This window comes from Tachyglossus aculeatus, chromosome X1 (assembly GCF_015852505.1).
Source record: "Tachyglossus aculeatus isolate mTacAcu1 chromosome X1, mTacAcu1.pri, whole genome shotgun sequence".
Classification (NCBI taxonomy): domain Eukaryota; kingdom Metazoa; phylum Chordata; class Mammalia; order Monotremata; family Tachyglossidae; genus Tachyglossus; species Tachyglossus aculeatus.
In genome coordinates, this window is record NC_052101.1 from 124,890,374 (window position 1) to 124,905,637 (window position 15,264).

The 15,264-nt window shown below is 55.6% G+C and overlaps 1 protein-coding gene across 1 annotated transcript in view; it reads right to left on the bottom strand.

The window, feature by feature from the left end:
- Nucleotides 1-774: 774 nt before the first annotated feature.
- The window catches only part of FBN3 (fibrillin 3), a 96,819-nt gene continuing 82,329 nt past the window's right edge, over nucleotides 775-15,264 (bottom strand). Inside the window, exons 47-64 of the mRNA XM_038739886.1 lie at nucleotides 14,407-14,526; nucleotides 14,023-14,148; nucleotides 12,960-13,112; nucleotides 12,680-12,745; nucleotides 12,276-12,401; nucleotides 11,689-11,808; nucleotides 11,298-11,420; nucleotides 10,594-10,725; nucleotides 10,035-10,160; nucleotides 9,285-9,491; nucleotides 8,425-8,550; nucleotides 6,468-6,590; nucleotides 5,809-5,925; nucleotides 4,831-4,959; nucleotides 4,549-4,668; nucleotides 3,785-4,016; nucleotides 1,412-1,580; nucleotides 775-1,219 (exon numbers count right to left, since the gene is read on the bottom strand). Of these exons, the coding sequence (XP_038595814.1) occupies nucleotides 860-1,219; nucleotides 1,412-1,580; nucleotides 3,785-4,016; nucleotides 4,549-4,668; nucleotides 4,831-4,959; nucleotides 5,809-5,925; nucleotides 6,468-6,590; nucleotides 8,425-8,550; nucleotides 9,285-9,491; nucleotides 10,035-10,160; nucleotides 10,594-10,725; nucleotides 11,298-11,420; nucleotides 11,689-11,808; nucleotides 12,276-12,401; nucleotides 12,680-12,745; nucleotides 12,960-13,112; nucleotides 14,023-14,148; nucleotides 14,407-14,526 (2,675 nt within the window). The 3' untranslated portion in view covers nucleotides 775-859. The remainder of the gene's footprint in view (nucleotides 1,220-1,411; nucleotides 1,581-3,784; nucleotides 4,017-4,548; nucleotides 4,669-4,830; nucleotides 4,960-5,808; nucleotides 5,926-6,467; nucleotides 6,591-8,424; nucleotides 8,551-9,284; nucleotides 9,492-10,034; nucleotides 10,161-10,593; nucleotides 10,726-11,297; nucleotides 11,421-11,688; nucleotides 11,809-12,275; nucleotides 12,402-12,679; nucleotides 12,746-12,959; nucleotides 13,113-14,022; nucleotides 14,149-14,406; nucleotides 14,527-15,264) is intronic.

A 15,264-nucleotide genomic window follows, 5' to 3' on the forward strand; every position in this document is an offset into this window, starting at 1 on the left:
TCTTTCTGGGTCCCGGCCACCAGGCTGTGACCCAGCGTGGTTGGAGCAGGCCAGCTCTAGGGCCTGCGAGCACATGGGCCTCATGACCAGGGGGCTCAAGGGCATGGTCTGGGCCCCGAGCCAGCCAGGTCTGCTGATGGTGGTTGCATGCGGGGCGGCTGCCTGTGCCAGGAAGGAGCTGCTCTCGGCTTTCCCCTCCCCCACCACAGACTCGTGGGCCAGATGCCCCCCACCTGCCATGACCAGGTCTCTCTAGGCTCCCCCGCAGGCATCCCTCTGGGAGCCTAGACCAGCATTTTGGAAACACAGCTTCCTGAGACGGTGCCCGGGGTGGTGGGGATCAGGTCTTATTGCACATGTTCACAATCCTGCACGGGAGGTCCCGGGGGTTGAGGTGGCTGTGGCTGGCTCTCGGAGGCCAATGGGATGAGTATGGGAAATGGATATGGAAAAAAAAAAATCACAAGCACCAGACAGCTAGCCAGCCGAGTCGCCGGCACAGCATAGCACCTAGGAGGTGGCCACCAAGGGCCCGGCTCACACCTCTCCACAGCTCCTCTCGGCAGGGGCCCCTGGGAGGAGGGGCAGGAGGAGGTTGGCAAAATAACATTCTTTTTAATTTACAAATATTAAACACCTTTGGTTTCTTTTTTTTGTTTTTTTTTGGGTTTTTTTGGCTTTTATGTTTTTCAACAAAAAGATACTAGGTCAAAAAACCGGTCCCCATCCCCACCCTGGCCAGGTCCCCCGGGGCGGAGGGAGGGGGTCGGGGGAAGGAGGGAGGGGAGGCGAGATAGAGGAGATGCTTTGGTTTCAGTCGGTGGCAACACCGAGGTCTGGGTGGCTCGGGCTCCGGCGACTAGTAGAGCTGGAGCTGCAGCTTGACCCGCAGCGGGGGTGTCACCTCTGCCTCCGGGGTGGCCCGGGCTGGCCCCAGTTCCTGCCGACGGGGCAGGGGCACGCTGATGATCTCCAGCCGGTAGGTGCCAGGAACCACCTTCTTGCGGCCCAGGTGCAGGTAGCTGAGTCCCTCCCGCTGGTGGAGGCGGAAGACTCCATCCTCGTTGCCGTGGGCAATGATGTAGCGCACCCGGTGCTCCAGGGCCTCCAGAGCCGGCAGCAGCTCCAAGATGTGCTGACCAGGGGCCAGGGCGGAGAGGTTCAGCCCAATGGAGAGCGGGGCGTCTGTGTCCACACTGGCCATGTTCACCCGGGGCTCCTGGTGGGAGGGTAGGGGAGAAGGGGCTGGAGCCGAGAAACCCTGGGCCAGCCCCTTCAGGAGGGCTGCTCCCGGCTGGGATCCTGGACTCCGGACTCCCCCAGGGCCGTGGGGACCTGGCCCACCCTGGGCAGCAGGCCTGCTCCCACTCTCCCAGCGGTCAGCCCTCCCTCCGAGCAGGCCCGACCGTACCTGTGTGTCCACGGTCTCATTGGCGTTGCGGCGCTGCCGGCCCCTCTTGGGGTAGCCGTTGATCTTGCACTCGTAGCAGGTGTCTGGCGAGAGGAGGTTCTCTTCATCTTCCTCGGGAGCGGCTGGCAGGTATGGGTTCTTGCCAAAGCCCAGGCCAGAGACACAGTGCCTGGGGTGAGCGAGTGGGAGTTAGGTTTGGCAGGGAACCCTGGGCAGTTCCCAGGCAGCTCCTCCCTCTCCCTCTAAAGCAGGCTCCCCCTTCCCATCCCGGCTCCACATCCTCAATCTCCCACGTTGAGCCTGATCCTCGCCCCAGCCCTCGCCCCCTTCGCAAGTGGTTCGGGGTAGGGGATGTTCCCCCACAGGAGGCAACTGGGACCCAGAGGTGGACTCGATGTGGCAGAGATGTGGCAGGGGCAGCAGTAGTGGAGAGGACTGCGTAGGTTGAGGGACAATTGTGGTATTTGTTAAGTGCTTACTATGTGCCAGGCACTTTACCGAGTGCTGGGGTGGGTACAAGCAAATTGGGTCGGACACAGTCCCTGTCCCACGTGGGACTCACAGTCTTAATCCCTATTTTCCGGATGAGGTAACAGGCACAGAGGAATGATGTGATTTGCCCAAGGTCACAAAGCAGAGAAGTGGTGGAGCTGGGATTAGAACTCAGGTCCTTCTGACTCCCAGGACTGTGCTCTATTCACTAGGCCATGCTGCTTCTCGTGGATGGCCTGAGGAGGTCCCAAAAGGGTCTCTAGAATTTAGGCTGTTTTGGGGCAAGGTGTGTGGGTGGACACTGTGTGTAGGGGGGTGGTGCCAGCATCAGCAGCAATAGTGATAGTAGTGATGGTAATAATAATAATAATAATGGCATTTGTTAAGCGCTTACTATGTGCAGAGCACTATTCTAAGTGCTGGGGGTGGATACAAGGTGATCAAGTTGTCCCAAGTGGGGCTCACAGTCTTAATCCCCATTTTACAGATGAGGGAACTGAGGCTCAGAGAAGTTAAGTGGCTTGCCCAAGGTCACACAGCAGACATGTGGCGGAACCGGGATTCGAACCCATGACCTCTGACTCCAAAGCCCGGGCTCTTTCCACTGAGCCACGCTGCTTCTCTAATTATTATTATCTCTAATTATTATGGTATTTATTGAGTTCCCACTGGGTACAGTGCACTATACAGAGAAACAGCATGGCATAGTGGAAAGAGCACTGGCTTGGGAGTCAGAGGTTATGGGTTCTAATCCTGGCTCCGCCACTTATCAGCTGTGTTTCTTTGGGCAAATTACTTCACTTCTCTGTGCCTCAGTTCCCTCACCTGTAAAATGGGGATGAAGACTGAGCCCCAAGTGGGACAACCTGATTGCCTTGTATCTACCCCAGCACTTAGAACAGTGCTTGGCACATAGCAAGCACTTGAAAAATATTATTATTGTTATTATTATTATTATTATTATTATTATTATTATTATTATTATACTAAGCACTTGAGAAAATACAACGGAAGCCTGAGAAACAATTGCTGCCCACAAAGACCTTCTACTCTAACTGGGGGAGACAGGGACAAAACTATTTACCAACAGAGTAAATAGAAATAATAATTGACTGGCCAATTCATTATGCAGATATACACTATTCATTAAAAAGGAAAAGCAGCGGGGCCTAGTGGAAAGAGCCTGGGCCTGGGAGTCAGAGAACCTGGGTTCTATTCCTGGCTCTGCCACTCATCTGCTGTGTCACCTTGGACAAGTCACTTTACTTCTCTGGACCTCAGCTCCGTCATCTGAAAAAGGGGGATTCAATACCTGTTCTCCCTCCTTAAACTGCGAGCCTCATGTGGGACAGGGACTGTGTCCTATCTGATTATCTCGTATCTACCCCAGCGCTTAGTACAGTGCTCGGTACATAATGAGCACTTAACAAATTCATAATATACACAAGTGCTGAGGAAACAGACATCTGTTGGCGCTTCAGGGGTGTCTGAGTTCTAGGCTGTGGGTCTGTGTGTTTTCAGCAGACAGCATGGGAGTGTGTACAAAGAGTAGTGGGTAGGTGGGTGTGTGGGGGGGTGTTGTGCATGTGCATGCATGTGCCATGTATGTTTGAGCATGGAGGAGTTGTGCATTCTGGGGCTCCCTCAGGATGATAATGATAAATGATGATGAGGATGATGGGGCTGTTGGGGATTATTGTTAGAATTAAGGTCAGGTCAGGGTTGCAATCTAGGGATTGAGATTGAGGTCAAGGTTAAGGTTAGGTTTTAGGGGTGGAGGTCGGGTCGGGGGCAGGATTAGGTTTGGGAGGTAGCAGTCAGTGTCAAGATAGGCTAAGTTAGAGGTAGGGGTGGGAAGGAAGATTGGGGGTGAGCACTCACCCTTGTCCAGCTCTGAAGTAGCCCCCGGGGCAGCCGCACAGATAGCCACCATCAGTGTTGGAACAGCCATAGCTGCAGGGGCTGCCCCCGGCTGAGCACTCGTCCACATCCTGACAGCCTCCGAAGGCCTGGTCGAAGTCAAAGCCGGATGGACAGACACACTTGAAGCTACCCAGAGTGTTATAGCAGGATGCTGAGCCACAGGGTGAGGCGCTGGAGCACTCGTTCTCATCTGCGAGGGGAAGGTCCTGGCTCAACTGGAACCCAGACCCGCCCATAGCCCACACCTCGGGCCTGCTCAGAGCCCAGAAGCCAGATGTGCCCACGGCCCAGAACCTGGATATGGGGTCTAGAACCCCGGCATGCCCAGAACCTGGGCACAAGAGATCTGAGCTCGGGCTGGCCCAAAGCCCGCAACCCAGACCTGTGACCTTAAACCTGAGGCAGCGATAGCCCAGACCTAGGCCGTGGGAGTCGAGAACTCAGGCCTGCCCAGAGACCAGATGTGAACATAAGGGACCAGAACTTGGGCCGGCCCAGCGTCCGGAACCCAGACTCAGGGACCGGAAACCTGGGTGGGCCTCCAGTTTGGGACCTTGGAGCATATCAGGACTGGGATCCCTTGCGAATTTTACTTCGTGCTGTGCCAGGCACCGGGGCCACGGACCAGGCAGTGAAGAGGCCGGTGCCCATTTCTGCTCCCGGCAGCCACGTGGCCCTGCCCGTGTCCCCACAGTAGGGGGCTAAAGGCTGGGAGGACTTACCTACACACTGATTCCACTGGTAGTGCTGGACGTAGCCCTGGGGGCAGCCACAGCGGTAGCCGCCCAGCATGTTCTGACAGCCATGCTGGCAGCGATGGTTCCCATCGCATTCGTCCACGTCTGGTGGAGAAAGAGGGCCCAGTCTGGCTGTCAGCCCAGGTGCTTCCTTCCCTTCCACTCACCCAGCCCCACTGACCCTGCTCCCGCCTTCTATGCCCCAGCTTCCCTCACCACCCTCCCCCCGCCCTTCTGACAGCTTTCCCAACCAAGTGGAGGCTCTACCTTCGCAGTTGATGCCCGAGCTGTCCAGGGAGAAGCCCTTCTGGCACTCGCAATTGTAGCTGCCTGGGGTGTTCTGGCACTGCCCCTTGGCCCCGCACAGGGTGGGTTGGGATGTGCATTCATTGTTATCTGCAATGTTACAGACCCACTGGGTGTCACAGTCAAAGAGCACAGCTGTATGGGTGGGTGAGGTGTGGCAGGGGGACCCTGGACCCTCTGGGATGATCCTTCCACTTCCCTTTCCCCCAGCCTGCTCTCTGTGGGGGCAAAATCTTCCTTAACCAGGAGCTAGTCTGGGCCCTTGGAGTCTGGGCCATGGCAGAAACTGTTGAGGCTTAAATCCCAGTACTATTGACCAGAATGGGCTGTCTGGGCAGCCATCACACAGCACTTCCCAGCATTCTTTGGGGCCACTATCAGAGGCAGAATGCTGGGCTGGACCAGACCATTGGTCTGGTCCTAGGATGTCGTTGCTTGTGGTCTGAGGGAGGAGACTCGGGGCCACAAGATCTATCACCCTCTCTCCAGGACACCTCCCTCTCTTTCCCCCTCGTCCCCCACCATCTGATAATTGGCACAAATGCCCATCCCCCACTTCATATTTCCCCCCACTCCACACCCCATCCTCAGACAAAGACAGACATGGATGGGCAGAAGCAGTGAGAGAGACAGAGAGACAGAGAGGAACAGAATCGGAGCAAAACAGGCTTTGAGAGACAGATAGACATGGAGGGGCAGAGACAGAGAGACAAGCCCAGAGACCCCAAAAGAGATGACTGACACAGACAGCGGGTCAGAGACGGAAGTGCATGAGAGCCTGTGACTCACTGGATGACAACTAGGAGGGAGGAGCAGGTGGCCAGAGGAGGGGGGCTTGTGGTCAGGGAAGTGACACCCCAGTCCTGCAGGTCCCTGGTGCCTTGACGTTCTCTGGAGAGAGGCTTGGGCCCTGTACTGGGGGTCCGGGGTGTGACTCACCGATGCAGGAGGAGTGGTGCTGTGTGAAGCCAGGTGGGCATTTACAGTTGAAACTGCCGATGGTGTTGACGCAGAGGAACTGGCAGTTGTGCTGCTTGGAGGAGCACTCGTCCAGATCTAGGGAACCACAGCCAACGGTATTAATGAGTGCTATTGGTAAAGCGCTGACTGTGTGCCAAGCACTGTACTAAGTGCTGGGATAGATACAACATATGCAGTTTGGACACAGTAGGGAGAACAGGCATCTTAACCCCGTTTTACAGATGATGAAAATGAGAAATTAAGTGACTTGGCCAAATTCATCCAGCAGGCAAATGGCGGGGCCAGGATTAGAACCTAGGCTCAGGTTCTTTCCAGTAGGCTACTACTCCCAACCACACACACTAGTACCCCCCTGCCCCCCCGGCCCTTCAAGACCAGGCCCTCCACACCACCAATCCCACAAGCCCCACCACTGGGATTGTCTTTTGGCTGCTTTGGCATTCTACCCTCCCAAAGCGCTTAGTACAGTGCTTTAAACACAGTAAATGCTTAACAAGTACCACTGATTGATCCAGGGCAAATCAGTCCATCAGTCAGCCCACCAGCTCCAGGGTGGGGTGAAGGTGGGGTGCAGGGAAGCAAACAGAGGGCAGGGTGATGGAGGTGGGGGAGGTTACCTTTGCAGGTTTTGCCATCCTCCTGGAGTATATAGCCGCGGGGGCAAGAACACTGGAAACTGCCCTCCGAGTTCTTGCAGATGAAGTTACAGGGCTTGGGGGACTGGCTGCACTCATCCAAGTCTGGAGTGGTGAAGAATGGAGAACAACAGGGAAAATAGAAGCTTGGTCTGGTGCACAATCAGGGCCAGTGTGGGGGGAGGAGGAGAAGGACTCCACAGTGTTGGGGTGAAGAGTCATCCATTCTCCATTCCCCCGGTTTGAGGTACTGTGTCCAGCACAGGGAAGAGCCTGTTCCAGGGGCCCAGCTTCCAAATGCTGCTGCTACTACCAGGGGCAGCATGGGTGGGAGAGGGAGCTGCTGCAGGGAGATAATAATAATAATCATAATAATGGCATTTATTAAGTGCTTACCATGTGCAAAGCACAGTTCTAAGCGCTGGGGAGGTTACAAGGTGATCAGGTTGTCCCACAGGGGGCTTACAGTTTCAATCCCCATTTTACAGATGAGGTAACTGAGGCACAGAGAAGTGAAGTGACTCGCCCAAAGTCACATAGCTGACAATTGGCGGAGCCGGGGCTTGAACCCATGACCTCCGACTCCAAAGCCCGGGCTCTTTCTACTGAGCCACACTGCTTCTCTATGGAGGAAGCAAAGGAGTAATGCTGGGGTCCACTTAAAAACCCCACACATCTGATTTGGCACACTTGTGGGCTGGGCATGGGCCCTAGAATGGACTTATTTACATCCTCCTAAGCACTCATGTGTATCTAATAATGGTGGTATTTATTCAGTGCTTTTCCTATGTGCCAAGCACTGTACTAAACACTGGGGGAGGTATAAGATCATCAGACTGGACACAGTTCATGTCTCACACGGGGTTCACACCCTAGGATGGAGGGAGAATAGGTAGTTTATTCCCATTTTACAGATGAGGAAACTGAGGTCCAGAAAAGTGAAGCGACTTATCTAAAGTCACATAGCAGGCAAGTGGCACTTCCAGGACTAGAACCCAGGTCTTCTGACTCCCAGTTCCCTGTTCTTTCCACAAGATCACGCTGCCTGCTTGCTTGATTTATCTTAACCGCTCTGATTGTAAATATTTTCATGTTTGTCTCTCCAGTTTGAGTGGAAGCTCCTTGTTGCCAGGAAATGGGTCACTGCATTATTTTGTACTTCCCAAATGCAGTGCATTGCACGAAGTGGATGCTCAATAAATGTTATTTCTACTACTACTACTAATTAATAATTGTGGTATTTGTTAAGTGCTTTCTATATAATAATAATAATGGTATTTGTTAAGCACTTAATACGTGCCAAGCACTGTTATAAGTGCTGGAGTAGACACAGGGTCATCAGGTTGGTAGACACAGGGTCATCAGGTTGTCCCACGTGGGGCTCACAGTCTTAATCCCCATTTTACAGATGAGGTAACTGAGGCCCAGAGAAGTTAAGCGTCTTGCCCAAGGTCACACAGCAGACAAGTGGCGGAGTCGGGATTAGAACCAAGCACTGGGGTAGATACAAGATAATTAGGTCCCACACAGAGCTCAAATTCTAAGCAGGAAGGAGAACAGGTATTGAATCCCCATTTTGCAGATAAGGGAACTGAGGCCCAGAGAAGTTAAGTTGGCCAAGGTTGTCACACAGCAGGTAAGTGGCAGAGCCGGCATTAGAACCTAGGTCCTTTGACTCCCAAGACTGTACTCTTTCCACTAGGCCATGCTGTTTCTACTACTACTACAACTACTGCTGTACTAGGTGGTTGGGCTGTCACCACAAATTGTCCAGATAATCCAACCCAATTCTCCAGATACTGTTTTTTCCTTTGTATCTAGTCAATTTTTAGTCCTCAATGACCTGGGGAATTTGGGTGTCTAGACTTCGTTTGGGGGAGGAAGTGAAGGGGTCCAGAGGCTGTGGGAGGAAGGGTGCCCGGTAGTGAGGGCTTCTTACCCACGCAGGCTGTGCCCGTGATGTCCGTGGTGTAGCCCAGATCACAGTGGCAGCGGAAGGAGCCGATGCTGTTGATGCACTGGCCGTTCTTGCAGAGGTTGGGGAGGACTCGACATTCATCGATGTCTGCAAGGAGAAGAGTCTCGGGTTAGGCCAGGGACCCTTCTTGGTTCTTGTGCCCACCCCAGAATGGCTCTTAATCCCAACTGGGTTTTCCCCAGAGCCTCCTCCTGGCGAGCCCTGGCTCCAGGTTCCAGGCTCCAAGAGCCTCGCTTGGCTGGAAGGGGAGGTGCCACCAGTCCCTCCTCCAAGATCACCCTGGATGCTTGGCCAAATTTCCTGGGCTTTGTCTTCCCCCTACCCACTGTTGCCCTTCGAGGCCTTGGGGCTGTCCCTAAAACTCAGGCAACCGATTTGGGGATGTTTGGGGGAAGGGACAGGGCAGTCGGCACCTCTCAGGCAGCAGCTAGCAATCATGCAGATTTCCTGGCCAATCAGAAGACATGCCCAAGGAAGTGGGTTTTTGGATTTTCTGCCTTATCTCCACAAGACCAACCCCATGTTGCCAGCAGAACCAGGGGACCTTCCCCTTTGGTCGGGCTGCAAACAAGACTGGGAACGCTAGAGTTGTGCAACTGCAGAATGGATCTCCCCAGATTCTCTTTAGTGTTTTCAAACCACCTGGTAGTTTGCCTGGCAACCGCCATACACCATCACCGGCAAGTAAGAGTCCCTGGAGCCCACCCAACACGTGCAGTAAGATCCCTGAGCTGAGCAGGTTCAGGGAGTGTCCCGGTGGGCCTCCAGAGGGGAGAGGCTGGTGTAGGGTGGAAGGATGGGGCAGGTCGGAGGGGACGCACCTCGGCCATCAGTGGCATAGCCAGGACCGTGGGGGCACATCTTCTTGTACTGGGCTGTGCCTGGGAGGGGGCAGAGTTCGCACTGGGGCCCCCAGCCTCGGCCACCATTGCAGCAGCATTCAGACTTGGTGACCTGGTTGCGGTTGGTGGAGGACAGCTGGCACATGGTCTGCAAGACCTCGCTGAAACAGGAGCCCTGGCGGGTGTCTGGATAGAAAGGGAAGGAGGGGAGTGAGGGAGGGTAGGTACGAGACATGGAGACAGAAACACCCCCACCCCCACACACCCACATACACCCACATACACCCACACACCCACACACCCCCACCTCCCCCCCAAAACTTGAACACACACGGACTAAGAGGCAGAGTCAGGTCAAAGCCATGGGGCCTGGGACCGAATGGGACATTGTCCCCAATGAGAGACAGGTTCCTCATTGTGGGATCCTTTGCCAAGCCCAGGGCTGTTGCGGTTCTGCTGTCTGGTGAATACATTTCTGCAGGATCCCCCTCCCTTTGCCTTGAGTTCCCAAGAACAGAATTTCTCTCCTGGGCACCATCAGCTGGGTAAAGTAGCATGGGCCCAGTCTGCAGACTCAGCGAGGTAGCAGGCCTAAAGGATATCAGGCTTTGGGCTGGCAGGAAAGGGAGTCCCCCTCGCTCCCTGTGCTCCATTCCCGCCTCATGGCCGGGTTCTCTGGGGTTGCCAGGTGTTGCGCCTGGGGGGGTGTCCCACCTACCCCCGCCTTACCTAGGCACTCAGTGCCCGAGGGCCCAGCTTGGAAGCCTTCATTGCAGTCGCAGCGGTAGCTGCCCACGGTGTTGACACAGCGGCCATTGGGGCAGATCCCAGGCTTAGAGCGGCATTCGTTCTCATCTGTGGGCAGGAGAGTGGGCAGCTCAACTGGCTGCCAGTTGGCTCTCCGGGAGGCACATATGAACAGACATTTGGGCCTAGTGTGGGTGCTTGCTCAGCAGGAGCCCCTGCCCCACCCCTGGGGGTGGCTCAGCTGCCCAGGACAGTCCACTGTGGGAGCAGCAGCCACTGCAGCAGCAATACCCTCCAGCCTCTCCCACAGAGAGCAGGGACAGGGCAGAGAGGGGAGGGTTCTCCATCAAGAAAGGTGAGCAGGGAGAAGGGAGAAGGGAGCAGGGAGCTCTGGACTGAGTCAGCAAGCAGGGGCTCAGAGAGAAACTCAGCCCCAGGGCAGGAGCATAGGTTTGAAGGGTGATGGGGCTGCAGGCCAGGTCCTGGTCCCCTCTGCGCCCTCCATCCCGGCCCCGAAGGTCCCAGCCAAGCACCCCTGTACCTGTGCAGCCCTCCCCGTTGGCCTGGCGCTGCATGCCGGGAGGACAGATGCACATGAAGGTGCCGATGAGGTTTTTGCACATCATTCCACGGGACTCGCAATCGTGCAGGCCTTCTGCGCACTCGTCCAGATCTGTGGCCAATCACAAGGCAGCATGGAACCCCAGTCGGTTCCCATTCATTCATTCATCCATTCAATCGTATTTATTGAGCACTTTCCGAGTGCAGAGCACTGTACTGAGCGCTTGGGAGAGGACACATGATGCCCCTGCCTCCGTGGTGGTATTTGAAACTCCCCCACCTAGACTGACCTCCCGCTTCCCCACTGCTTTGCCAAAACAGCTCTATCTGTTCCTCCAAAATGCAACTATGAAACGGCTTCCTCTAGGAAGCCTTCTTAGATAGGACTGTGTGTATCTGTGTGTGTGTGCGTCCCATCTCCCCCATCAGATTGTCAGTTCCATGAGGGTAGGAACTATGTCCACTCCTGCCTCTGTCCCTCCTCTTGAGGGCCCAGTACAGGGCTCTTCATTCATACTGGGAATGAACTGGCAGCCCACAATGAAAAGGCTACTCTGGGATCAGGTTTAGATAGATGACATCTTGGAGGGCCCCAAGGTGCAGACCACTCCAGCTTTACTGCCCCTGGGGACACTTCCCCACTCGAGGAAAGCCTCCTCCGGGGCAGGAAGCATTGGAATTTACCTCTGCACATTCTTCTGTCCTCTCGCAGGGTGTATCCAGATGGGCAGGTGCACTCATACGAGCCAAAGGTGTTGATGCAGCGGAAGGCGCAGAGCAGAGGATTCTGGGAGCACTCATTGATGTCTGAAGGATAAGGGGCAAGGGAATCAAGATGGAGTTACAAGTAAAAGGCCAGGAAGCTTGGGGCCCAGCTGGATCTGGGAGTCCAGACAGGTGCTGGGCGCCTGGGTCTGGGCAGAGCTGGGGGAGCTGTGGACCGGAGCAGGGCTGGGGAGGGAGGGGCGTCAACCTGGTGAGTGCTCCCCGGGGTTAGGAGCAGCCAATGGCCAGACTCCAAGTCTGGGGTCTGGGAGGTGGATGGGGGCGGGGCACATGGTGGGTCATACGGTACCTTCACAAGTCATCATGGGTCCCGGCTCGAAACCGTCTTCACAGGCGCACTCGAAACCTCCGACCACGTTGGTACAGGTGCCGTTCCCACACGGATTCCCGATGGAGCACTCGTCCGTGTCTGGGGTGATGGGATGCGGGGGAGAGGAAGGGTAAGTCCCCAGGAGTGGGCATGGTGCGGAACCCACTGCTGGGCAACCCTGGCGAAGCACCTCAGCCTCTCTAAGCCACAGTTGTTTCCCTCTTGGGGATCCTGCTCCACTCCTACCTCCCAGCCCTCCCAGTCCCCAGTGAGTCTCCCTCCAGTGTACCAGCCTCCCTTGGGGAAAAGGCTGAATCCAAGGGAGGGAACTCACTTCCTACACATAGGGGTCAGCCCCAGACCAAAAAAAAACCTTTCAAGCATGGGAATAAGTGCCAACAAAAGCAGGGGAAGTAGAGAGGTTACTGCAAGCAGAGCCATTCCAGGCCAAATGCTGGAGCGTGGGAAGAGTGGTGACTTTGAGCCCAGTGGCAAAGCCCAGAGATTCGGGAATCAAAGCCTGGGTAGCCATCCCTCTGGCCACACTAGGCCAGACTGCCACTCACCCACGCAATTGACCCCGGTGTAGTCCAGGTTGTAGCCGAAGGGACATTCGCAGCGGAAGGAGCCATCGGTGTTGATGCAGACACCATTGATACAGATGCCCGGGTTCTCCGAGCACTCGTTGACATCTGCCGGGGAGGGCAGAGGGGTTGGGAATGGGAGGCTCTTATCGGCCCTCTCTGTCTCCCCCTGCCCACTCCCCACCTCCCCCCCAGCCCCAACACCACAGACAGGTCGTGGTGAAGCATTTCCAGGTGTGGCCAAGGGTGACTGGCCCAAAGCCGGGCCCTGGGGGATATCCCAAGCCACTGACACTGGCCTGGTGGCCACCCCCTCGCTGTGGGGAGGTCCAGGGGGCTGGGGACTCTGTGGGCCAGCTAAAACTCCAAGTCTTCAGGAACTGTACCTTCTCGTGAGTCGTCGGGGCCGGGGACCGCTCCATGGCCAAAGGGACACAGCTCCTGGAAGGCCACTGTTAGAGGCAGGAGCAGAGCAGAGTAAGAGAGACTTACCCCTGGGGGATTTGGGAAAGACATCCCGCCCTCCACCTCCACCAGCCACCTCCTGGGGGTCTTGGTCCCAGGTTGACTGCTGTCCTCCACTCCCCCCACCCCCACACTGAGATGATCTGCCCTCTCACTCCAGGACTCTGCCCTGTGGGGGGGAAATGGGGGTGGGACACTAACCGTTGCCCTCCTGGGGGCACAGCTCGCAGGGATCACCCCAGCCCTCGCCAGGCATCTTGCTGCAGCAGCACCGGGCCTTGGTGGTGTTGAAGGCTTTGGGGACGGAGCACTTGCCAGTGTCAAAACGAGTGAAGCAGAAGCTCTGGCGGGTGTCTGTGAGGGAGGAAGGAGGAAGAGAGACTGTCTGTCACCTCAGGGCCCCCTACCCAAGAGTGGTGATGGGCTAGGGAGTGGGAAGGGAGGTCCCTGTTTCTCAGGTCACCTTCCCCAAACAGAAGCTGGACCTGTGACATTATTATTATTATTATTATTATTACTTATATCATTATACAATAACAATGATGATAATGGTATTTGTTCAGCAATTTCTATGGACCCAGTGCTGGGGTAGATACAGTCATAGTCTTTGTCCCATATGGGGCCCAGAGTTTAAGAGGGAGGGAAAAAAAGGATCTTAGTCCCATTTTACAGATGGGGAAATGGAGGCCTAGAGAGGTTAAGTGCCTTGTCCAAGGTAACCCAGCAGGGAAGTGGCAGATCTCCTGGCTCACAGACCTGGGATCCTTCCGTTATAATAATAATAATAATAATGATAGCATTTATTAAGTGCTTACTATGTGCAAAGCACTGTTCTAAGCGCTGGAGAGTTTACAAGGTGATCAGGTTGTCCCACGGGGGGCTCACAGTCTTAATCCCCATTTTACAGATGAGGGAACTGAGGCCCAGAGAAGTGAAGTGACTTGCCCAAAGTCACACAGCTGACAATTGGCGGAGCCGGGATTTGAACCCATGAACTCTGACTCCAAAGCCCATGCTCTTTCCATTGAGCCACGCTGCTTCTCATTAGGCCCCAGCCCCATCGTGCCCTCGTTCCCTGTCCACTAGGGGCTATCTGAGGTTCTTGGAACCAAATCCTGACCAAATCCAGAGGTCTCCCTCTGGGAAGTAGCAGGCTTCTGTGATGACTTTGAATTTTGCCTGTTGAGCTCCCTCCCTCCCTCCTTTACTCCCTCCCCTGTCCCTCTCCAAGGGCCAGTTTCCGCCTTCTTCCCAGGGGCCTCACCAAAACAACGCCGGCCATTGTCGGAGAGGACGAAGCCCGGTGGGCAGAGGCACTGGAAGCTGCCGGGGGTGTTGGTGCAGGTGCCAAAGAGGCAGGTGTTTGGATCCTCATTGCACTCATTGATGTCTGCAGGCGGCAGGGGACAGTGGGGAAGGGTGGGGTAGAGGGAGGGATTGCTCAGTCAGAACCAGATCCCGGTCACTGGTGACCCAGGCCTGCCCCTGCAGACCCCAGGGCTAGGGTGGGTGCTGGGGATGGGGCCACAGGGTCAAAGGGCAAAGGTGCCAGAGCCGGCCATGGAAACGAGCAGCCAGAGGGGAGGCTGGGAAGCAGGTCCTGGTGGGGGTGGGGAAGTGGGGGGATGGAAAAGGCCTGGGGCCTTACCGATGCAGTTGTCATTCTGCACTTCATAGCCCGGTGGGCAGATGCAACGGAAAGAGCCTTCCAGGTTCTGGCAGGTCCCTGGAGAACAGGTGCCGGGCAGGCTTACGCACTCATTGATATCTGCCAAGGGAGAGACAGGGGCTGGGTGACCATGCCAGCAGTGACTGCTCAAAGGCACCAAGCAACCACATCTTCCTTCTAGTAAGCCCATGATCTCCAGGTGCTGCCTCTGTGCCCCATGGTGCCCTCAGCTGGGTAGTCCATCTGGGTTTGGCATAGCTCAATGAAGCCTTCCTCAGGAGAAGAAGGGAGAGAGTGAGAGAGAGAGAGGCAGGGGCACACACTCACAGACCTCTCTGGCTGAGAAGGGACCTTCGATGGTCATCTAGCTCAGTCTTCCCCACCGCCTCAGGCTTTGTCCAGGGCCACTTTTCGACAATCCAACTGCTCAATGGTATTTATTGAGCACTTACTGGGTGCAGGGCACTGTACTAAGCGTTTGGGACCATCCAATACAAAAGAATGGGTAGATCCCCTCTTTGGGAAGTGGGTCAAAGCTTTGGGAAGCTCTCCCAACTCTAACCTCCATCTCTCCTACTGCAAGGCCTTCTGATCTGACCGGCCCTGCCTTGGACGGTTCACTCGTAAAGAGCGGGTCCTGGGCCTGCTTGACTGGCTTTGACACAGCCTGGCTCCAGGCCCCATGCAGACTGGACAAGATGGTTTGAGAGAGGAATGTATGGAGCCAGGGGAGGTGCAGGCGCTGGGTTTCATGCCAACTCATTTCGAGTCCCCAGGGACTCTGGACTATTGATCCCAAACAATCTCTGCAACACTGGGCTTTTGGTTCAGTCCATT